General features: G+C 42.2%; 1 protein-coding gene across 14 annotated transcripts in view; it reads left to right on the top strand.

Moving 5' to 3' along the window:
• Nucleotides 1-23900, top strand: part of NIN (ninein) — a 108944-nt gene that overhangs the window by 25235 nt on the left and 59809 nt on the right. For 8 of the 14 annotated variants that reach the window (XM_077940991.1, XM_077940986.1, XM_077940992.1 and 5 more), the window contains 2 exons: nucleotides 8729-8818; nucleotides 10446-10615. In XM_077940991.1, the coding sequence (XP_077797117.1) occupies nucleotides 8729-8818; nucleotides 10446-10615 (260 nt within the window). The remainder of the gene's footprint in view (nucleotides 1-8728; nucleotides 8819-10445; nucleotides 10616-23900) is intronic. The other 6 variants (XM_077940987.1, XM_015143677.3, XM_002805038.4 and 3 more) reach the window with 1 other exon arrangement.

The raw sequence follows: 23900 nt of genomic DNA, 5'->3' as shown, positions 1-23900 counted from the left end.
ATAATAAATATACAGATTTATAGTGACTACAGATGTGAAGAGTCCTCACCCAGAGTTGTACATTGCTGGGATCCAAGCAGTAGGATAGGCTAGACCAAGCTTGTCCAACCCACGGCCCACGGGCTGCATGTGGCCCGGGACAGTTTTGAATGCGGCCCAACACAAATTTGTAAACTTTCTTAAAACATTATACATTTATGCATGGACCTTTATTTTTTTTTCTAGCTCATCAGCTATCGTTAGTGTTAGTGTATTTTATGTGTGGCCCAAGACAATTATTCTTCCATTGTGGCCCAGGGAAGCCAAAAGATTGGACATCCTTGAGCTAGACAATGGCTGGTTGAGCTTGGTCACAGCCAGGAAGTAAAATTGATAAATCTAGCTCCAGATGGTGGTTTCATAGTTATGTGTCTGCCTCACTGCTATGCAGGCAAAGATCATAATTTGGACAAGTCTTCCAGGACGACACATGGAAGGGATTTTTCTAGTTTTGCTGTGTGCTCCATCCTTTGAGTAGGCAGTAAGTCTTCGTCTCAAAACTGCCCCACGTCAATGTAATGCAGCAGAAAAGTACTTATTGATAGCATTTCTTGTAGCATTTATGACTTCCCTAACATTTGTCCTGGCAGGATAAAATCTAGGATTGAGCCTGCGCTTTGAGACATGAGTCAGCTTTTCCTCCCACATTCCCTGCTTTGTTCCTGAGCATCTCTGCTTTTTCTGTCTTTTGCCAATTTCTCCTTGGCCCCTCCAGTTGTTCGTGGGGATCATGCAATTCTTTCCACTCAGACATTCTTCCACCCACTCTAAAATGTGACTCTTAGCCAGGCATGGTGGCTCACGCCTCTAATCCCAGCACTTTAGGAAGCCGAGGCGGGCAGATCATTTGAGGTCAGAAGTTCGAGACCAGCCTGGCCAACATGATGAAACCCCATCTCTACTGAAAATACAAAAAATTAGCCAGGTGTGGTGGCAGGCACCTGTAGTACCAGCTACTCAGAAGGCTGATGCAGGAGAATTGCGTGAACCCAGGAGGCAGAGGTTGCAGTGAACCAAAATCACACCTCTGCACTTCATCCTGGGTGACAGAGTGAGACTCCATCTCAAAAAAAAAAAAAAAAAAAAAAAATGTGACTCTGCCCTGCTGCAGGCAGACTGGTTTGGCTGGGCAGAGACAGAGGAAGTAGGGTCGGGATTTGAATGCAGTACATCAAGAGGCCACCTTCATTTACGTCTCCCTCTCCCTTTATGGAAGTAACTATCCCTTAAATCATAGATCATAGCATGTTTAGGGCTGGAGAGAACCCTGCCATTTCATCCATGAGCAAAATAGAGGCCCAAAGAGGTACGTAGCTTAATTGAAGTCTTACAGCTAGTGGCGAGGAGGGTGCTTACACTATATCACCAAGGGATGTGATTCAAGGAGGCTTTAGGTTGAGGATTTTAGCTTTCAGATGGGTGAGCCAGTCCTCAGTCAGTGCAACCTGGCCAAAAGGGTCTGACAAGTGACCAGAGGCAGCAAGGAGGAATGCACAAAAAGCAAGTTTCACCTGATCGTTAGGGATGACAGGGATGCGTGTGTCCTCTGCATTATTTGGCTGGTCATGCTTAGCTCATCTTAGAAGGGACCGGGTCTGTGTTTTTGTTTTTCTATCGCCCAGGCTGGAGTGCAGTGGTGCGATCTTGGCTCACTGTAACCTCCGCCTCCCGGGTTCAAGCAATTCTGTGCCTCAGCCTCCTGGGTAGCTGGGATTACAAGCGCCCACCACCACGCCCGGCTAATTTTTTTGTATTTTTAGTAGAGATGGGGTTTCACCATTTTGGCCATGCTGGTCTTGAACTCCTGACCTTGTGATCCACCCGCCTCGGCCTCCCAAAGTGATGGGATTACAGGTGTGAGTCACTGCGCCCGGGCAGGTCTGTGTTATTTTTGTCTTGCCTTTTTGAAATCAATGGAGATGGTAGTCTTTGAGATAAAAGGTTACCTTTACACTATAGAAGGAGACTGAAAATAATAGGGGGGCCATAGTGCACAGCCTTGGAAACCAAGAGGGTCATGAATTGATATTTTATAACACCAAAGCTTTTTATAAATATCAGATATTGTACCAGACTCTAATATAGAAAAGTCAGCTTGATTTAATAGAGCCACCCTTGAGTGAGGAGTTAGGAAATGCTGGTTCTGTCCCTCTAATCAGATGATCTTATATATCGTGACCTTAGTGGTCTTTGGTCACCTCGTATGTGAAAGTGGTTGTGCTGAAAAAATACATAAAATCCCTTTCAGCTCCAAGATTTGATTGTGTCGCCTCCTAATATCTAAATGGCATTATCCATATCTGTGAAAAATGCTAGCCTTGTGTTTCTGTAAGATTTTACTTAACATTCATTGAAACTATAAAGTTCTTCTTCCTAAGGACAAGTGCATAGTATATCTCATGTTTTTATAGCCTCCTAATAAAAGGCAATTGTATACAAATTCTATGGAAACAAAGCTCCATGGGATTTGAGAGGAGATGAAATGAAGTTGTTATTTCCATAGTCTTGGGCTCTGCCATTTGTAACTCCTCCAAGGTACAGTTCTTTATTTTTAGAATCAGGAGATATGGACTAGATTATTTTCAGCATCTTTTTAACTCAGATATTTATAATTCTAAGACTCTTAGAGTTTTTCCCCTAAAAAGCAATTTTTATAATAACAACAACACAGTGAAAAATATTGAAATTCAAATAAAGGCAGAAAAATGAATTGGGATGTAGGGAGTCTTTTGTAAATTCCAAACTGATTAGCATTGCCAGTGGCATAATTCTCTCATATCTATGTGTACAATTTAATTTTTAAATTGTTTTTCTGGAATAGGAGAGGGGTAACAACTTAATTATTAGCTTTTTATTCAATTTGCCGTGGCTTTGGATTATAGGATTTTTGTAATGGAAATGCTGGCAGAAGCTCCAAGCTACATGGCATCAACATGCCAGCTGGATCCTGTCTCCAGAGATTTTGTCCTCGTTTGATGCATCTTGCATTAGATTTCTGTTCTTTAGTAGATGTTAGCATAATGCAGGAAGCCCTTTCTTCCTTGATGTGATTCATTGGAAACGTCTCTTTGTTTATTTGTGGCAAAAACTCAGGTTTGAAAAAGCCAACTCATTAAAAAATAGGACCAGGCATTGTTTTGGTGCAGATGATTGTTTTATTGTAACAGACCTTCCTAATTTCAAGGACTGCCACAATTGTAATTATTTTCTTTATATTTTGAAGAAGTGATACATACAGTTAACAGACATTTTTTCACTTACTCAGCAATTGTGCCTTGAATCAGGTCTTATAGCCTGTCACTGGGCTAGCTGTTGATTTCGGTGATTGAAGAGTCGTGTTTATAACTATGTTCAGAGGCCTTGGGGTAGGCACTGAAGTCGGGCTGAAGTCCCTGATTTTAGGCGGTATTACACACAGATGGCCCAAAGGCTTGTTCTGTTGTCCTCTCTTGGTTAAGTAAGATAAGTAATAACTTAGTCCCTGTTCTGTTGGCATCAATGAAATGCTAACAGTGAGGACCAGAAGTTTTCTCCAAGAATTAAAAGCAAAACAGGCTGGGCACGTTGGCTCACACCTATAATCCCAGCACTTTGAGAGGCTGAGATAGGTGGATCACCTGTGGTCAGGAGTTCGAAATCAGCCTGACCAACATGGTGAAACCCCGTCTCTACTAAAAATACAAAAATTAGCTGGACATGGTGGCAGGGGCATGCAATCTCAGCTACTCGGGAGGCTGAGGCAGGAGAATCACTTGAACCCGGAAGGCAGAGGTTGCAGTGAGCTGAGATGGTGCCACTGCACTCCAGCCTGGGTGACAGAGTGAGACTGTCTCAAAAAAAAAAAAAAAAAAAAAAGACCGGGTGCAGTGGCTGACGCCTGTAATCCCAGCACTTTGGGAGGTCGAGGCGGGCGGATCACGAGGTCAGAAGTTCAAGACCAGGGTGACCAACATGATGAAACCCCGTCTCCACTAAAGAATACAAAAATTAGCTGGGAGTGGTGGTGCACACTTGTAATCCCAGCTACTCAGGAGGCTGAGGCAGGAGAATCGCTTGAACCCAGGAGGCGGAGGTTGCAGTGAGCTGAGATTGCACCAATGCACTCCAGCTTAGGCAACAAGAACGAAACTCCATTTCAAAAAAAACCAAAAGCAAACCATTACCACCACCAGTGCCAACAACAACAACAAAAGAGGATATTAGGATTGTGTTTATAATCCTGAAATTGGAAACACCTATGCCTACTGATGTTTTGTAAAATGATAGAACCTTTCTAGGATTACATAAGATAATAGGCACCAAGAACTATAATAACGCTTTTGGCTAATCCATGCTACTCTCAGATTTTATGCTATGTACATAATTATAGATGTACATAAAAATGTGTGTATAAGGTTAGTCATTTAAAATAGTGACAAAATATATATGTCGGGCATCCCTAATCCAAAAATATGAAATGCTCCAAAATCCAAAACTTTAAGCACCAACGTGATACTCAAAAGAAATGCTCATTGGAGCATTTCAGATTTCAGAGTTTGAGATTTGGGATGTTCAACTGATACACTTGAGATTTTCTAAAATCTGAAAAAGTCTGAAATCTGAAACACTTCTTTCTGATCGCAAGCCTTTCAGATAGTGGATACTCAGCCTGTATAAAGCGAGTGAAGAAATTGGACAGTGTATTCATACGCAAATCATGATCAATCTATGTAATCAGTGACTAAGTAGCTATTAAACTGTGCTATGAAAGAATACTTATTTATGTGGTAAATTTACTAAGGGTAAAAGGCAACTTAAAAATATTGTATATGTGCAAGAAATGCTCATATCATTTAAAATTAAATAGGACTGGTGAGAATTTTGATAATGAAACAGTTTACTTGGGAGTTGTGTCTGAGATATATATGTGTGTGTGTGTGTGTGTGTGTGTGTATCTTGTGTGGAGTTTCCAGGAGAGAGTAGTTGGGGAGGGAGGTGCTAATGCCCTTCCAAGCAGCTACCTTGGAAAGGGCTTAGTGCACACAGAAGTGTGGTGAGGCTGCTTACTGGTGATGGCCCTAGAGGCAGGGAGTGCACTGGGAAGCAAAAGGAATGGCAGATCATGTCAGAAAGCTTTTGCTGATGGCTTTTTAATGTTTAACCTTTCTTGGCCTCCTCTTCTCCCTTCCCATCCTTGAGACATTCCCCTCCCCACTCCCTTGTTTCTACTTGTTTCTCTTGTTCCACTCCAGCTCACCTCTCCCCTCCTCCTCCTCAGTCTCCTACTCCACCCTTTCCCTTCCTGGTGGTCCTCCCACATCTATATCTCTCGCTCCCCTTCCCTACCCCTCCTTAGGCCTCTAGGTCCCTATTATCTCCTGTTTCCCCACCCACTTCTTTCCCTCTCTTGGTCTCAGTCTCTGTCTCATTCTCTCTCCATATCTGTCTCTCTCTGTCAGTCTCCATTGGTCTCTGTCTGTGTTTTTCTTGGTCTTAGTCTTGCCTTGGATTCTCTTCCCTTCTCTTATTTAGAATCAGGCGTGGGTTTGCGTTTTCACTGTGTAATCCCTGTGTGATGGTGCATTCAGCAAAGGCAAGGAGGTGGGATGCAGAATGGGGCTGGGTGAGGCTCATTTGCTGCATGACTGCCTTTTCCCGAGAAAGCTTCTTGGGGATGCTGTCCTTGAGGTTTGCGCATGCTTCATTTTTTACCTTTCCTTTTCAAACGATTTCAGCACTCCTGTGAGCTCAGCAGCAATGTAACATGAACATGGGCCTCCTGTGCTGAGGTTCTTTGGATGGGGGTGGTGTCTCTGGGAATGATTTCCCAGGCTCGCTAAATGGGTCAGGAAGGGACATAGAAAGCAAAGTCCTATGCGAGCAATTCCAAAATGAGAATACCAGCACCCTAAGGACAGGGTTTTCTTCTTCAACCTTGGAAATGGCCTCAGGTCATTTTGGGAACAGGGAATTTTTTTTATTCCAAAAAAGTGATAAAATATCCATCTTATTCCTCAACAGGGACAACATAATGTTTTGCCTATGGCAGGTGTTTGGTAAATACGCTTATGCGTTAAACGAATCTGCCTAACACTGGGGAGCATCTTTGAAAAATCTCCTTTAACTTCCAGGAAGCAGCTATGGCTGCTTCATTCCAGGTCCTGAGCTTGTGTTTTTTGCAAAGAAAGCATTCAATTGGATATCTAGTGTTCAGGTTTTGCATAATGATTTTAGCTTCTCTTAGCTCCTCATTGCTTTGTCTTTGGCCGTTCATGCAGTGGTTTCAGGAGAGCTGAGCATTTTAAGCAGTGACCTGTATCACATCTGATGCAGATGTGGTGATCTGATGCAGTGGTCAGTTTTAGGGGAGAGCTTTAAAAAGTGTACTCTGTGTTGCTTGAAACCTGGAGTAGGGGAGGCTGTGTTTCTCCCCTCCACACTGCTAGTGGGAAAGGAATTGGGCGAGGAATGAGGCGGCTGTTGGTTATTTCCCCTGGCTTCAGCTGGCTTATCTACTCAGAGTGGTCATTTTCCCTGACACCACATTTTAACTTTCTTTTTATTATGAGTGCAAGACCTCTGGTCAAGCATCATACATGTGCATGGTGGTTTATCCTGATTTGGAAGGGGAACATTATCACAGCTCTGGAGTTTCCCTTCTCGGGACAGATGAGATGTGAGATAACAAATGTGGCATGTGAGCATCCCAATTGTCGTTTCCAAGGGCAGAAGGAATAGTATTTTCTTCATCTTTTTAACTCCTGGATCAGATGTTTTTCCTACATGCTCTGTAGAGACCGTCACTCACTTCCACATTACTCCAGCAGAGGACTGAAACAAGGTTTCTCTGTTGTCCCCTGCTCATAACCAAACATTTGGTTTGTGGAATAAAACCTAGACCATTAAACTAGGTCAGGTTGGACTGCCTCAAAGCCACCTTCTTCTGATTGGTGTGTCTCATAATAAGCTTTCCAGGGATGGGGTCTGAGACAGCTCTAGGCAAGCCGGGCTTGTCTGCTTTCCTTTGAAGCCCATTTTAATTTTTGTAGTGATGCCAAATAGGAGAAATGGAAAATGGGAAAGAAGGGAAAATGGCTCAGAATTTTGACAGTCCAGGGAGAATCATAAATATACTTTCAAGGAACTCAAACACTGAAACACTGAAAGCATGGCAGTCCTTTATACTTTGCTTTGGTAGCATTTCTTTTTGTTTTGTTTTGTTTCTGTTTTTGAGATGGAGTCTCGCCCTGTTGCCCAGGCTGGAGTGCAGTGGCACAATCTCAGCTCACTGCAGCCTCTGCCTCCTAGGTTCAACCGATTCTCCTGCCTCAGCCTCCCAAATATCTGGGACTACAGGCACAAGCCACCACACCTGGCTAATTTTTGTATTTTTAGTAGAGTCGGAGTTTCGCCATACTGACCAGGCATTTCATGTCCCTTCTTGGAGGTGGTGATTGGAGCAGTTACTCTCACCTGTGTTAAAGGAAGCTCTGTGATGTCGATAATTTCATTTCTTAATAAACCAAAAGCCTCCATGTTATCTGACATAGGTAAGATTGTTCCAGAATGACACCCTGAAAAATAAAGGTTCCATCTGGATGTGCTCATAAAGTAAGTAAACTTAGCCCCAGGGTTGCAGTTTTGGATCTCTTCCATTAGGCATGGTCAGAAAGGCTCAAGGCATTCTTTAACTTGAGTGGGTAAGCGTGTCTTAGAGTCCGCATGGTTCCGTGAACTGTTGCTTTTCAGTTCTAAATCTCTGGTTGAGACTGATAAGGAGAAACAGTGTTTTCAATGCTTAACCCAGGAAGGGCTAATAGGAGAAATGGAAAATGGGAAAGAACATTCATGGGACCATGAATGTTCTCTCTGGACATCCTTACCTTTGCCATCTCTGTTCCCTTCGTATCATGTTAAGTGCAGTGAGGTGGATGCTCTAAATGGGAGAGGGATGTGTGAGTGTGTCATTCTACGAGGTGACTATTTTTTAAATGGTGTGATTAATCCACTTCGTTATTGGTCACATGTGTGGTAATGAGAAACTTTAACCCATTTTTCTTTGTGTGTGCTAATGTCTTTATTCCAGAAAGGTTACACAGTTTAGTAGATGTCTCTAGAAATTGACTTTATCATGTTTGTGTATTCTATGAAGGATATTAACTTAAAGTTTGCTCAAATTGGTTATTATATTAAATAAGATAATGAAATAAACGTTTTAATGCCTGGCAATGCAAAAATAAATGAGTAAATAAACCAAAACTCCATAGGGTCCCTGTTGGCTCACAATCTATTACCTTTTATTGCTTAGAAAAAGAGCTGTTTTGAATCCGCCACTGCATCTACACTATGCACTACATGGGGTAGTGAATAGTAAACAACTAGGGAACCATTTCATCCACTGGTAGGTTTGGGATTAGATCACGATGGATTTTTAAAAGATAGTTGTGTTGTCCCACTGCTTTTTTTTTTTTTTTTTACCGCTGATGAAGTGCAGCATGCAGTAAGAGCTCCTTCACCACTTCCATCCCCAGGATACGACTTTGTTCTTACACTGGGAAAATACCGTGGTTCATTATCCAAGGTTCTAAGTGTTTCTTTTAATCTTTGCCAAACCCTATGGTCACTAATGGTGTATCTTGTTGTCTGCCACCAAAATTTAAGAATAGGTAATAAATTAAGGATGGTTCTGCATTGCCTCTTATCTGACTAGCATCTGTGGGTGTCAGCTGCCAACAAGTAGCTCGGGTGTCTGGGCCGCTCCTGAATGGTCACAAGCTGACACACTGTCTTCTGATAAAAGGTACCTTCAAATATGCATGCAATTTTCAGTATAAATTTTGTATGCTTAAACACTTCCTGTAAGAGAATCACTCGACCTAATAAAATGACTTGACTGGGACTTTTTAAAAGCTGGATATAAATATCACTGGAAATGATACAGCTAGCATAAATACTTCACTCTGAGCTTTGCTGAGCATTTTCAGGATGTGTCTGGCCACATTTGTGAAGTTAGTGAAATCTGAGCTTGTCCCAGTGGAAGGACATGGCGGGGAGGTGGTTAGTCAAAGAGGGTCGCCAGTCCTCCCTGGGAAACTGTAAAGTAATGGCTGAACCCCAACATGGTTTCAATGGTGGTAAAGGAACAGTCATTCTTTTAGTTCTTATCTAATCAACTGTTGTCGTTTTTATAATATGTGTACATAATCTCATTTAAAAGTCTACATGTCTGAGTTCAGACATACCTTGCTAAGACTCATGTTCAAACAGAATACATATCTGTTCTCAAGAGAGTATGTCTGTGTGGACAATCAGACAACAGAAATCAAAGCATTGCCATCTTTTGTACTTTAATGAAACATTTTATTCTAATGCTGTACAAGGTGCTAAAAAATCTATATCCGAGATAGCATTTGAATAGAGTGAAGTATTTATTTTATTGCTTTAAAGCTCCAATTGTGGAAAAAGCTTAGCTTGTAGTTGTGGCGGTGGAGGTGGTGGTGGTGGTGGTGGTGGTGGTGGTGGTGGTGGTGGTGGTGGTGGTGGTGGTGGTGATGGCAGTGATGGCAGTGATGATCCAGCAGTGGTGATCCAGCAGTGGTGGTGATGGTGACAGGGAAGGTGGTGAATGTTGAACCTGAGACCTGTGATGTCAAAATGCTGAAGTCCTTCTTTAAGGTCAAGAGATGACTCGCTCCTCATGCACATTCCTTTTTATTTTGTACAACACCGATGCTTACAAAGAGATAAAACAATACAGGTTTTTTTTTTTTTTACCGTGGTTTCACATTTGCTATTTTATTTCACTGCTTTTAATTTTACAATGAGATCTTGATGCCGGGTATCATATAAGTAACTAGCTGTCATTAATTACTTAGAATGTGCTGTGTCCGTTTCTTTGTTCTGTTATCCTGCTTGTCTAATAGATCAGAGAGTGGAATGGTTAACAGCGGAATCACTAAGGTAAGGGAGGGTGTTTCAGACTAATTGATGTGGATACTAAGTTTACAGTGCTGATTTGGTGTCGTTGTATTACCATTTTCTAAGACTTCCTCCAAGGTGATTCTTTGTTAATATGATGTCTCCCCACCCTGCTGGAAAACCCAGCTTAATAAACAGAAGAACAAATGTGACCCCTCACCTTTTCCTGACCTTAATCCTCTACTATTAAGTCAGATCCCTTGCTGCCATTGTTGGATGGCTCCCATCATGTGTAGATATATACTCATGGTCCCATAAATCATTCAGAATTAGAAGGCGTGTTCTGCATCTGACCTGATGGTTCATATACACCCACAGCCACCACAACTGGCAAACAGTGGTGGTCTATTTTGAGGCTGGTATAAGAGGCTGTGTCCAATGGCTGTGAGTGGCAGCTAAGAACTGAGATTCTGATGTCATGTGGCCTCAACTCTTGTCTCCTCACTCAGACTGCTCACTAGAAGCTCAGCCCAAATATGTTAGAGGTGGGAAGCGTTATGGACGAAGGTCCTTGCCCGAGTTCCAAGAGTCCGTGGAGGAGTTTGCCGAAGTGACAGTGATTGAGCCACTGGATGAAGAAGCGCGGCCTTCACACATCCCAGCCAGTGACTGCAGTGAGGTAAGGAGCTGGGCGTGCACGTTCATCTGGATCACGAGTGTGGAGCCCCACGTCAGTGCAGGACAGAGACAGGAGAGCTGAGGGGGTTGATGGCTCGATGTGGGCTTTTCTCAGTTACCAACTCCTTGCTAATCTTATTACTTGCCTTTTGGACACATATAATGTTTCTATCTTTTGAATGTTTTTACCTCGTTTCAGCTTTTGGAGAGCTGACATTTCTGTGCATGCGTCATGTATACATTTAGAGTTCAGGTATGTCCACATCATCTGGGGTCTCCCACTTCTAGTTCTTGAATATCTCTCTCCTCTATAGCATGATCATTTTTAGCTATTTAAAAGGTGAACCAGCTCCTCCCCTACCCTTGCCCCAAACTATAAAACAGCATCTATAGCAGGAAATGAAAGCAATGTGTTCAGGCATTTTGAGAGCCTGCATCTTATCTTTCGTAGTGTGATAAAGCAGCTCGAACACTTGGTTTCTGCCTCAAGATACTGAGCCAGGGGTGCTTTCCAGTGCCCAGCAGTTGCCATGGTTCTTCCTGCTGGTTTCCTTGCACCCAGGCCTGTCTCGTTCTCCAGCATGCGGAGAGTTGCCAGCCTCCCTCATTCTCCATCTTTTCATTTTGCATATTGCCATAATCTACCAATAAAGGAGGTTCAGTAACATTTTCTTTATTCTTTCTTTATGGCTCATTTACCAGCATCCCATTTATAGAACGTGATTGAAAATGCCATGCTGAGCAAGCTGTAAATATTTCTTGCAAATCCCAGCTCAGACTGGGGCTGCAGATATTTCAGATACTAATATAAATTGGAAAAGAAACAAAGCACCTTAACTTTCTGAAAGTGGTCTGTAGATTGACAGTGGACTCTGTGTGTGTATGTGTGTGTGTGTCTGTGTGTGTGTGTGTTTGTGCACGCACACCTGTGTGTTCACTGCAGTCTAACATCTATGTTCAGCTTACTGAAATCTACAGGAAGCTTGCTCCCAACAATGGCCCCAGCAATCAGACATCCGGTGTCCTCCTCAACTTTCCAGAATACCCCAAAATCCAAAAGTAACTAAAAAGAGTCCAAGTGTTGAGCCAAAATGTTGGCAAAAAATATGGATATTTGTAAGGACACATGACCAGTCTGCTGATCAGAGGCCTGCATCATTTTTTTAAAAAACAAATGACACTTGTCCTTCACCATAAGTGAAGCAGCAGTGGCAGAAATGTTATTGAGAAGAGAGGGAGAAAAGCAACTAGAAGAGAGAAGAGGGGAAAAAAACCCCACAAAAGTGGTATAAGAGTAGTGTGGATGAGAAGTGACAGCTGAAAATAGAAAAAGCCAAAAGCAGAAAAAGCTGAGAACAGTTTCAGGAGTCCTTCTGCTTTCTTGGGTCTCTTTGCGAATTGAGATGGGGTCTTTCCCCAGTAAAACACATATACTCATACGCACAAAAATTTTACATATATAATCTCAGGGATGCAAGTAATTTACATACTTCAGTTAGTACAGCATTCGTAATAATTTTCTTATTGTCAGGAAAAGTATCATAAAGTCTGTTCTATAACCCTGAGTGGTGTGGAATGTACATCTTTATGAAAAAAATGGTTCAAATGTCTCAGTCCTTTAGGGGGTAGATTTTTGTTATTTGGAAATCACTTTCAAGTTTAATATCTCATTTCCCCAACTATTTCAGTCCCCAAGGTATTATTATTTGGTACTAAGAAAGTAAATGCTTACTTATTTTTTGACATGAGTTTCTAGTCCTCATCTAGGAATACCCAGAAAGCTGTTGGGCAGAGCTTTGTTGCTGGCAACATATTTCTTATATCCTTGTTATATGTTATCTACTGGTGCCCAGGGAGATTTACTATTTTTAAAGTGAGACTTTGGTTTCATGTATAAATAAAGATAAGAGTTGAGGTCTGAGCCTGGGCAAAATCTTGTGGCTTATGTCTCAGTTAAAGGGTATTTTGGGACAATCATGTCACCCTTGATGTACTTACAACTTCCCTTAACTCCTCCAGAAACCTCTTAGATATGACCTCTTGATGCTATACACAGTAGCTGTAGCGTTCACCACCCTCCATCAACAGAACTGCAAATAGAGGCCTAGAGCTGGTCATTTCTCTGGATTTCTGTTCTCAGCAAGGACTCCAACTGACTCAACTTTGCTATTCTGTTATATCCCACACCAGAGCAATGCCTGTAGGAATACAAGATAATACCTTTGTATCACACCTTTTTTTGTTACCAAAAGTAAACTCAAACCAAAGCCCATCCAGCTGCTTTCTTGCCTAAAAATAAAGTGTTTTGTAAGCTGAATTGTGCCTGTCAGTTTTCAAATCACTTCATCTCTTTAAAAAATTAAGTTTCAGTGCTGGGCATGGTGGCTCATGCCTACCAGCACTTTGGGAGGCTGAGGCAGGAGGATCACTTGAGCCCAGGCGTTCAAGACCAGCCTGGGCAACATAAAGAAACCTTGTATCTACGAAACTTAAAAAAGTTAGCTGAGCATGGTGGTGCATGCCCTTTGGTCCCAGCTACTGGGGAGGCTGAGGTGGAAGGATCGCTTGAACCCAGGAGACAGAGGTTGCAGTGAGCCGAGATCATGCCACTGCACTCCAGCCTGGGTGACAGAGCAAGACCCTGTCTCAAAAAAAAAAAAAAAAAGTTAATAGCTTCACACAAGACATTTTCGATGTTCCTGTTGGCAGTTAAAAGGGCAAAGCCCAGCTTTGCCCAGCAGCTATGGTCATGGGTCACACTCGCTGCCTTCACTGCCGTGTGTGCAGGAATCTTGTGGTACAGCCTTGTCAATGCGTCAGTCTTGCTACTTACTATTATGGCAAGACAGCATTCCTGTTTCTGGCTACTTTCCATATTAGGCTTAGCAGTTGAGGGCCATTCTGTTGGCCTTCAGAAGTTCATGCAACGGGCAGCACAAGATTGCTCTAGAAACCTCTGTTCCTTCTACAGAAGCTGTGCAGGTCTCTTAGGAGACCCAGTGATCTTCCCTGTTCTAGAGTGGCCCCCAGCTGCAGAGTGTAGGGAGGAAAAAAATTCTCAATGATGTGTGGAATCGATTTCCTCCTCTTATAATGAGTTCTGAATCTGACAGTTCTTGTTTTTGTTTTGTTTTGTTTTTTTCTTGAGATGGAGTCTCACTCTGTCGCCCAAGCTGGAGTGCAGTGGCACAATCTCGGCTCACTGCAACCTCCGCCTCCCAGGTTCAAGCAATTCTCCGCCTCAGCCTCCCTAGTAGCTGGGGTTACAGGCACGTGCCACCACACCTGGCTAATTTTTGTATTTGTAGTAGAGACGGGGTTTCACCATCTTGGCCAGGCTGGTCTTGAACTCGTGACCTCATGATCCACCTGCCTCGCCTCCCAAAGTGCTGGGATTATAGGTGTGAGCCACCACGCCCGGCCTCTGACAGTTCTTTATTTTACTACTGGCTGCTTTTTTCTCCCTTTTGGTTGCTGAAAGCCCTTCTGTCTCCCCTCTTTGAGGCTGTTGGGAATTTGGGCTCCCAACTTGGGCTCATACTTAATCTTGGGGCTACTGGGCAATGTGGAAGGAGGGACTGGGGTCGAGTCTCCTTTGATGTGACTATTTCATAAGGAGTAATAAGATGGGGAGTTGGAGCCAGGCCTTCTTTGTTTTGATTGCAATTTTCCTTTGACTTTGGGATCCCAGCTTAGGGAAAGGAGGGATTCTCAGCTCACTTTTGGACTTCAGTTTCCCCTGCTCTCAGATATGCCTCATTTTTCCTAAAATGACTTTTTCTGTTTGTGATGAAGACAATAAAAGGGCCTAAACCCATCATCCGAAGTTAAAGAGAGGGAAATCTGACTGTTGCTACTCAAGAGAAGACTAATTTTAGCTCTAGGTTGCATCAAAGAATAATTTTATTTTTCTGAGGATTGTGGAGGGGTGGGCAGTGGAATGGAACAGTGTCACAATTCCTATGAAAACTGTCCCCAAAGGGGCTGGCTTCCTTCTAGGAACTCATCCTATAGGAATTAGTGAGCAGACAGTCATCTGAAAAGATAAAATAATAATTTCTCCTTTTTTGCCCTCTAAGGTGATTTCATAGTAGGGGAGGTTGCTACAGGTCAGCCAGAATTCCTTCCTAGGCTCTTGGGTTAGTGGTTCACAATGTTTTCTCTGTGTCCTTATTTGGAGGGCCTTCTCCTGTTGCCCATAAGCATAATCCAAATTACAGGTCATCCTCAGTGATTACTGAGAATCATTCACTGCAGTCTACTTACAACTCCACCCTTCATCTCCCACTCAAGAAAGCATCTAGAAATACAGGCATGTGAGAGGGAGGCTATTATAGAGATTGCTTTGAAGCAACTAAGTTTATATTTAATGTAAGTCCACTGTGAAGCTTCAGGCTTCATTACTTACCAGGGACTTGGAGCTCATCTGGTGCCTATTCAGAGTGCCCACTGTGATGTGGTAGCACGGGTGGGAGAGCCCATGTTGGCACTAGGGGGTAGCAAATGTTCTGCCACCTTGGCCTCCTCTCCTGAGTAGAATGTATGAAAATACATCTTGTTACAAGTTGCTTTTGATCAATGTTTTACTTTTGTTTTAGTTTGTATACGTTACAGCCCCAACATAAATTGTAAACATTTTAGTAGTTTCCGTCCCTTCCCCCACCCCATGCTTCTATTGGGCACTTTGATTCTTTCCTGCTGAAACAGAAAATATATAACCTAGCTATTAAGCATATCTCTTCTACCAAGTTTAGTTTACAAGGCAATAAAGCTACTCTGTAGGGAAAGGCTGCTGTAACATAGCCAGATTTTCAGCACTAAAATACGCATTTCAGAATTTCATTTGGAAATCCCGAAGCAGAATGTGCTAATTCATAAGTGACAGGTAGGTCCCACCATCAGGCTACCATGAGGGTTCGACTTCCAATTTCACGTGTTTATCTGGCAAATGGATCCCTTGGGAGTCTGACCTCTCATCTTGGGTGACATTGAAAAGAAAGTGGTGATTTTTCTTTTTTTATGGGATCATTTTTGCTCAAGTCAATTCAGTTGGCCATTTCTATTCTGAATTAATCCAGACTAACAAAGGGTACCTTCTTGATTCCAACCTATGGTGTGATTAATGAGAAGATTTTGGTTGTCACTGTTTTTGCTTTACTTCGTTAAGAAACAAATGAGAGTCAGAAGAGTACATTTTTTGCCTTGTATATTAATAGCTACTGAACTGTCCTTGAATTTTATGCTCATGCTTCTTCTGAGGGTAGGTGGAAGGGAAAACAAAACTAAACTAAACTAATTCTCAGTTCTGTTCTCGATTACTCAGACCTGGTAGAAAAGGTTGTGCAATTAATACAATTGGGGCAGGGCCACTTTGCTTTCTGCCCTGGTTGAAAACAGGGTACACCTTGTTAACTGTTTTCCTCCACAGGGAATAAATCGGGTCTAGTAAGATTCTTATCAACAGCAAGGGGTGTTATACAGTCATTTTTCCAACTGTAGACAATAGTAGTGTAAGCCAAAACCATTGGCTTGCACAGTGTGGTTTAAGTGAGGACCTGAGAGAAAAGTTAAAGCTGATTACTGCACTACAAGCAAATCCAGTCTTTGTGTTGGGACTATGAGGGTAGGAGGATGGGGAGGTGGTTGTTAAAAAGCTTAAAAAAAGACAAACTGATTTTACTACCCTACATAAAATGAAACTTCTTCAAGAAGTGTGAAACTGACTTATCTTTTCCCTTATGTTCATTTTCATGTATGCATAACTTGGCAGTTTATGAATTATTCATTTACATCGTACAGAGTCAATATTTAATTCTGGAGTAAACTTAATAACCAAGAGAAGTTCTGCTAAGACCTTTTGTAGCTGAAATGCACCTATTTTCCTATTACTCCCTTGTTAAATTTTCTGTTCCGGTCTTTGACAAAGCAAGCAGTTTTATTGCTGATGCCATTTATTCTACCAAAGGCTATGATGTCTTCAGGATAGACTTTTTTTTTTTTTTAATGGAATTCCAGTCTTTTCCTTCATTGTCTTAAGTCTTATCAGATCATATGGCTATTCCCAGAGATGAAACATTCATTCAAGATGCAATTGTAGATCATTTGAAAGTGATAGAAGCCCCTTCAAAGCTTATAAAATGTCTTTTTTTCTGACACACACTTTTAGGCTTTGGTGTCCTGGTAAGCCTTGCTGACTTGATCCCAGCGCAATTCTCTTGGAGACCAGACCCCAGCCCCACCTCCTTCCAAATCAAAAATTTCTAGTACTTATTTTCTAACTAGAAACTAAAATAGGCAAGAAATCAGGAATTAATTTTCATGATGACAGTAACATTTTCTGTCCTACATATCATTAAATATTTTCCAACAGAAAAGTAGTATTCGTTACTTACTGAGCAGCTCTGAGGAGCAGGAAAGGTATTTTTTTAATCTCTTTCCTTTAAGGACTTTAAAATCCAGTGAACCAAAACTAGTCCCCAACCTTGCTTGGTAGGAGAAGAGGCTTAAGGCCCAAACTCTTAAATTCAGCATTTCCTTGAACCAGCGGTACCAAAGGCCTTTTAGCCTTCAGTGTGGCAGGACTTATCTAAATGTGTGTGAATTTGTAATAGGACTCATCTAAATGTATGTGCATTTAAAAATCGTATTAATTCCTGTTATCCCCTGCATGCACTTGTAGCAGTTAATTGCCTTAAAAGATAAAGGCACTGATTTGCATTCTAGTCGTGACAACCCTGGCCTTAGGAGCTTGTCCCGGAGTTCAGAATGGAGAGATTGGGAGCTGGGCTGTCAGGCTCTCCATTGCCTTTGCCTTCAAAGGTGGCATAGTGGAAAATGAACCACAGTCCCAGGAAGTGTGTCCCTGCAGAAACAATAGCCAGCCCTGCCAGGCACACTCAGCTTCCACTACCCAGCTCAGAGCACAGGCTTTGTAAATACTTAGGACTGTCAGTGAAATACGCCATAGATGCTGTATTTTTTAAAAAGTCTTGAAGTTTCTTTAATGAGCACTCTTCTTAAACTGATTTCTGGTTTTTTTCAGAGACTTCCTGTGCTTAGCTAAATGTGCTGCTCTTCTAAATGCACACTACAGCTCAGTTTGTTTGGGGAGCTGTGTTACTCTAGTACATTTCCTTCCTCTTCTGTCCGGGTTTACAGGGCTTTCTCCTTTCCAAAGGAAAAAAAAACTCTACCCCAGGCTCTGAGGCTGCTGAGATCAGCTCGGCAACCTCTGCTGGGAAAGAATGGCCCACGTCTGCCCCCGTAATGGTTTTAATTAGCCGTACATTCTGCGGGATGCAAAGGTCTGCGCTGGAGCAGATGGCTGGTGGGGGTGGCGGCTGGGCTATTGTGGGCAGGGGCCACACCAGGACCACAGGCTGCAGATGCTGGCCCGGCCTTGGGACTGGAAGCTGGAGATCCAGGAGGCTCGGGCCATCTGCTCTGCAGTCCAGCAAAGCAGATGTCCCTCCAAAGAAAGCATTCCAAAAATCGGTGCCGCCTGTGCAGCCGCCGTGTGCAGAGCACCCTTGTCCAGCTGTAGGACAACGCAAGAGCTGGCTACAATGGCCAGCATGACATTGAGATGCATGGCCCACAAAGTGGGTTTGGGGGGACTCCCTTTGTCTGCCTGAGGGCGTGGGGACTGTCTTGTGAGCAGCCATTTTGGGGCTGGACAACCTCTGACCTTCTCCTCTCTGCCTACTCTCAATGGGTCTGTTGGCCAGTACACTGGCATGGTAATGAGGAAGGACAAGGCAGCCCCTGCCAGCCGTGGCTGCCTAGGGGACACTGTCTGCAGGGAGGGGCCCCAGGGGAAGCCCTGATCCTAAGTTGAATTGGAAATTCATCGCCTCATCACAATCATCATGCTCAAAGCTATAGTTCTGGGGGATTTCCTTAACTTTATTAAAGGATGATTATAAAAGTTATGTACGTATACAGTGTACAACATGATGTTTTGATATATGGATATATTGTGAAATAACTAAATCAAACCAATTAACATATCAAGGCTCTAGCTTTTAAAGAGAGTCTCTTCTGGGTTTGTTCTTTAAAGCCGGCACTGGTCTGTCTGCTGTTTCTTCTGCCCTTGTCCTAGTTTTACACATCCAAGTAGTAAGAATAGTAATTGTAATATTTATTAACAAATGCTTGGCACTTACCAGGAACTGTTGTAAGTGCTTTCCAAATGTGAAGCACACCGTCAGAGGTACGTGTTGTTATTCATGTACTCATGAGGAAACTGAGGCATACAGAGGTTAAGTAACTTGGCCAAGGTCACACCACGAGTAAGTGGTAGAGCTGAAATTGAACTCAAGTGTGGCTCTGCAGTCTAAACCCCTAAACACATCATTTTTTCTGACTGAAATAATAATAATAGCTAAGGTTTCCTAAGTGCCAAGCATATGGCTGCATGTCCCTTTGGATGCACTGGAGTGTCCCCCTCCCTTTGTAAGGTACTGAGGGGTCACGGAAAGTGGTAGAGCCAAACAACCCAGACAGTGTCTCTGCCAAACCTTTTGCTTCTTTGTCCACAACTGTGCCTCCAGAGTAGGGAGAAAGTGAAGTCCCACAGGATGATTTTCATGTGTATTAATAGCCATTCTTCAGTGAGAGGCTACATACATTTCAAGGGAATAAATAAATCTTATGAATTCAGTCTTGTGAACACATCTCAGCCATTGTCCCTTGCTTTCCCCTCTACTTTTCCAAAGATTTTTGTGATAATCGTCCTTCTAGTGCTCATGGCAGATCTGTGTCTACAGGCCACCTGCCAGGCTTCCACTGTGCTGCGAAAGCCATCAGCAATTGAAGGACCCTCTTCCAGAATGATGCTTCCCTTTACTGGTGGTGTTCCAGTAACCGAATGATTTAATACCTCCCAGCCTTCTAACCTCCTTCTCTCCCTGCGTTTTAATTGGAACTACTGGCTCCAGGCAGTGAGAATGAAAATAAATGAGCTGTGAATGAATTGAATCTTCCCCCACCCACCCCCCTGAAATAGCAATTTAATAACAAATGCTCAACCACCCTGTGCTTTTCTCCCTCTGATTAAGGGAACAGATCCTTGGTGGAGACTAGGTAGGAAGAAGCACAGAATTCCTCATATCTGTGTGGTAAGCCCCATCTCCAACTGAGGTGGTCTTGGAATGAAAATGTAGCCATTAGTATAAGCCTGTTTCTCCTTTTAGCAGGGTGGTCCTGGCTGGATCTGTGTTTCTTACAAAGGAATTCTTGGGATACCGCTACTCCCAGAAGACTTTAAAACATGTTTAAAGTGACTCGGTGCGGTGACTCACACTTGTAATCCCAACACTTTGGGAGGCTGAGGTGGCTGGATCACTTGAGTCCAGGAATTCAAGACCAGCCTGGGCAACATGGCAGAACCCCATCTCTACAAAAAAAAGTACAAAAATGAGCCTGGTGTGGTAGCAGACACCTGTAGGTGGGTCGGCGGGGAGGGCCAGAGGATCACCTGATCTTGGGAGGTTGAAGCTGCAGTACAGAGTGAGACTCTGTCTTAAAAACAAAACCAAACAAAAACCATGTTTATCCTTTTCCCCCAACCTCCACCCCCACTTGCCTTAAGATTTCGTGTGAAATCATTGAAGATGAGGATGCTGTCTGGGCTTTTGAAGGCTGTGCCATATCTGACACTTTTGGGTTGGACCTCCTCAAGAATGTCTCTTTGGGATGGTCTCAGTGCACAAGGCAGGTCACAGTTGAGTGTCTCTGATCTTGCCGCAGTCTGCTAAATTTAGGAGGCTTTGGCATCCAACATTCACCAGCCTGAGCAGCACCTGGGCTTCCCACCAAACCCCTCATCTGTCATAATATGGGGAGATGTTGCAGATGCTGCAGAGCAATATTTACCCAAAGGAGGGAGCTTCCCTTTATCCCACCCCCAAGTCACAGGAAATGAATGTAGTGAAAACTTAGTGGGCAAATAAATAGTGAGAGTTGTACCTGTTTCTGTTGCATAAACAACATTTATAACAGTAAAAGAATAAAAGGAAATTGTTTCCCATGATCCTTCAACCAAGATGCATCTGTTTTTATTATCTCCGTTTCCTCCCAGCCTTTGTCTAATTGTATAAATATTTTTTCATTGTATAGATAGCATTTTTGTAATGGTCTTTCATTTAACGTTTCATAAGATGCTTTTCCATGTTCGTATATGGTTTTTTAATTAGGCTTTTAATGGCTACATTATAATGTATCATTACACTTTAGGCTGTTGTTGAATATTTAAATTGTTTTTAACACTTTCTTATTACAAAAAGTGCTGTGATGTACATATTTACACATATGGCTTTTCTTCCTCGATTTTATTGTCTTTGAATACCAAGTGAAATTATTGGACCAAAAAGTATGAACATTTTTATTGCTTTTGATACATAAAGCCATTACGTTACTAAAAGTAATAACCATTTACAGTGCTACCCATGACATATAAACAGACCTATTTTAAATCATAACCTTGATGACAGTAGAAGTCATATCTTAAATACTTTGCTAATTTAATGGGAACAAAATGACCTTTTTGTGGGAACAAAATGACTTCTTGGTTTTAATCTTTCTTTGATTGCTGTTGAGATGAACCTTCCCACACGTTTTTTTTTGTTTTTTTTTTTTAATTATGTAGCCTCTTATGTGAATTGTCTGTGTTTCTTGCTTCTCTGCTGGGAAGACTTAGCATTTTTCTTACAAATGTATATGAATGACAGATACCTCCCCAGGCCGGCCCAATTGAATACGTTAAGTTTAAAAATGGAAATTAAAATAAATTCTGCATGTATCATATAAACATATGTCCAATAAAAATAACAAAATTGTATAGAGCTTACTATGTGCCAGGCACAATTCTAAGCACTTTACCATAACTCCATGAAATACATACTACTTCGTTCCCATTTTAGAGACAGAGAACCTGAGGCAGAAGTCGTCAGAAGCTTGCCTAAGGCCAACCTGATAGGGAAGCCATGATTCAGCACCAGGCACTCTGGCTTCTAAGTCTACGCAGTGGCCCCTGTACTCGATCCCTTATTAGTTAGGAGTAAGAATCCAGGGAAGAAGGCAGCAGGGAAGTGCTGTCCCAGAGAGTGAATCAGACATAGGCACCCAGTCCCATAGACTCATAAGATGTTGGAAACAGTATATTGGAGCATCTTTTCTGAATCTCTGAATTCTGTGCTCACTATTTTCAGATGAACTGAGAAGTAAATGAGCCAATGCTTTAGTAATGACAAGGATTTTTCGAAGGTGTGTATGTTGCATTTTTACAGCTGTATATTCCAACTGGGACTCTCTTTATGTTTTGGGGCCAGTGATAACATTCTCCTGCCATTTCTCCCATTTGTTTCTGCTGTTAGAAATCATCCCGTTTGAGATTTGGTAGGTTTTGACCAATGGTTCTGAGACCATAAAACCCTATTTTATTAGTCATAGGTGGAATTAGTGGATTCAGTTCTGGGGTGTTTCCAACTGGTATGCTAAATAATGAATTTTCATAATTTTGGATGCCAGAGTAGTATGAGCATTTAAATTGTCTGCTGTGTTGAACAGGGAAATAAATGTGGAGGGACAGACAGGCAGGATGATTTTGTTCTTTTAAATTTTCTTATGCAAAAACAATTTAATTCTGACCAGAAATGAGAATATAAGAAAATTTATGAAGGACTGTTGACGTTACCATTCACTCCCCATCCCCACCATGCCTCAGACACCCACTGGATTGGAGAGACGCCTTTATGTAGAAATGTAGGCTCAGTGAGCTGATGAAATCGTTATCACAAGCAAAAATCACACCGTGTCCTAATTCCTAATTCATTTTTCATTGATACTGTGTTTATTAGTGACTTTCCATTGTAATCTGCATGAATTGTAGTGAACTTCAGCATTTTCAGTTATGGCCTTTTGATGTCTTCCGTTTGTCAGCAGTAACCCATCTCAGCATTGTCAGTTTGGTATGGTCAAATTAAATGAACTCTCTGAATTGGTACTATCTTAAGTATCTAAGTAAAGCATGGACCTGTGAAACCATGATAGGTGGTTGGACCTCATTTAAGAGGAGAGAACTACCACTATTGAGTGTGGAGAATAAAGTAGATGAGGGTAGATTGCCTGAAAGAAGAATTTCGACTCATATTAACTTGAATGAACTACTGGAAAACAACATTTCATCTAAAAATTTTACGTGGCATACCGTCTGTCATGAGGAATCCAAGTTCTAGAGACAGGTATTAATTAGGCTGACTTTCCTGTCGAGTTTATTTTCGGATGCGAAGAAATCAAGTAATCTTGTACAGGTCAGCTACCCAGAAAATGTGCTGGTTATTTGTTATCAAAGGCAGCTTCATTCATAAAGCTGGATCACTGCTATGACAGCAGCCGCATTTGGAAAGGGCGATTCACCTTTTCTAGCAGGGTTTTCTTTGATGGTTGTAGTAACCCCCCGTAACAGTGATGAGTCTTAGGCAGTTTGCTGGAGAGGATAAAGCCATTTGCTGGAAGCCACAGCCACCGTGGACCTACTTGTTGCAACTGGTCAAAAGACGACCTGTACCGTCCCCAGCCAGTGGAGCAAGGGCTGAATTTTGGTCCTGACCTGTGCCCTTAGCAGGTCACTTTTGTGCAGTACACAAATTACAACTGTATGCTGTGACTTTGGAGAAGAGGCAGGAGTAATGAAGCATGATAAGGTGGCAAAATGGTCCAATTCAGATAAATTGAACTGCCTTTAATGTAATTTACTGATAATGTACATTTTACTTACACTTTCTCTAGCCTACTTATTTTAAGTTGCATCTCTCTCCTCACTATGCCACAGATAAACCAGGCTCATTCTTGCCTTCTTGCTTCAGCAAATAACAACTGTCCCCTTCTTTTCATTTGGCTCTCTGCAGTTTATCCTTCAGGTCTCAGTTTAGACATTGCTTCTTCCCGATCTACCAAGTCTAAAGTATCCCATCTGTGTAGCCACATAGCATCCTGAACTTCCTTGTCAAAGCGCTTAAAATACTACCCTGTTGTATTTCCTGTTTTCTTGTCTGCTTGTCTTCATTAGCATATAAACTTCTTGAGGCAGGAAATATGTTTGTCCTGTTCATGGTTGTTTGTGGTTGTATTACCAAGACTTAGCACAGTACCTAGCACAAAAAGAAGCACTCAGTACACATTTATTGAAGAATAAATTCATAAATGCATGTGTACAGATACTTGTTGGTTGATGATACTGGATATTTGCTTTGGCTGGGTTTAATTGGTTTTGATAGGATTTGCTG

The sequence above is a fragment of the Macaca mulatta genome, chromosome 7, assembly GCF_049350105.2.
Source record: "Macaca mulatta isolate MMU2019108-1 chromosome 7, T2T-MMU8v2.0, whole genome shotgun sequence".
Taxonomy (NCBI): domain Eukaryota; kingdom Metazoa; phylum Chordata; class Mammalia; order Primates; family Cercopithecidae; genus Macaca; species Macaca mulatta.
The sequence above is the reverse complement of the archived record's forward strand: the minus strand, read 5'-3'. Positions and strand labels throughout refer to the sequence as shown.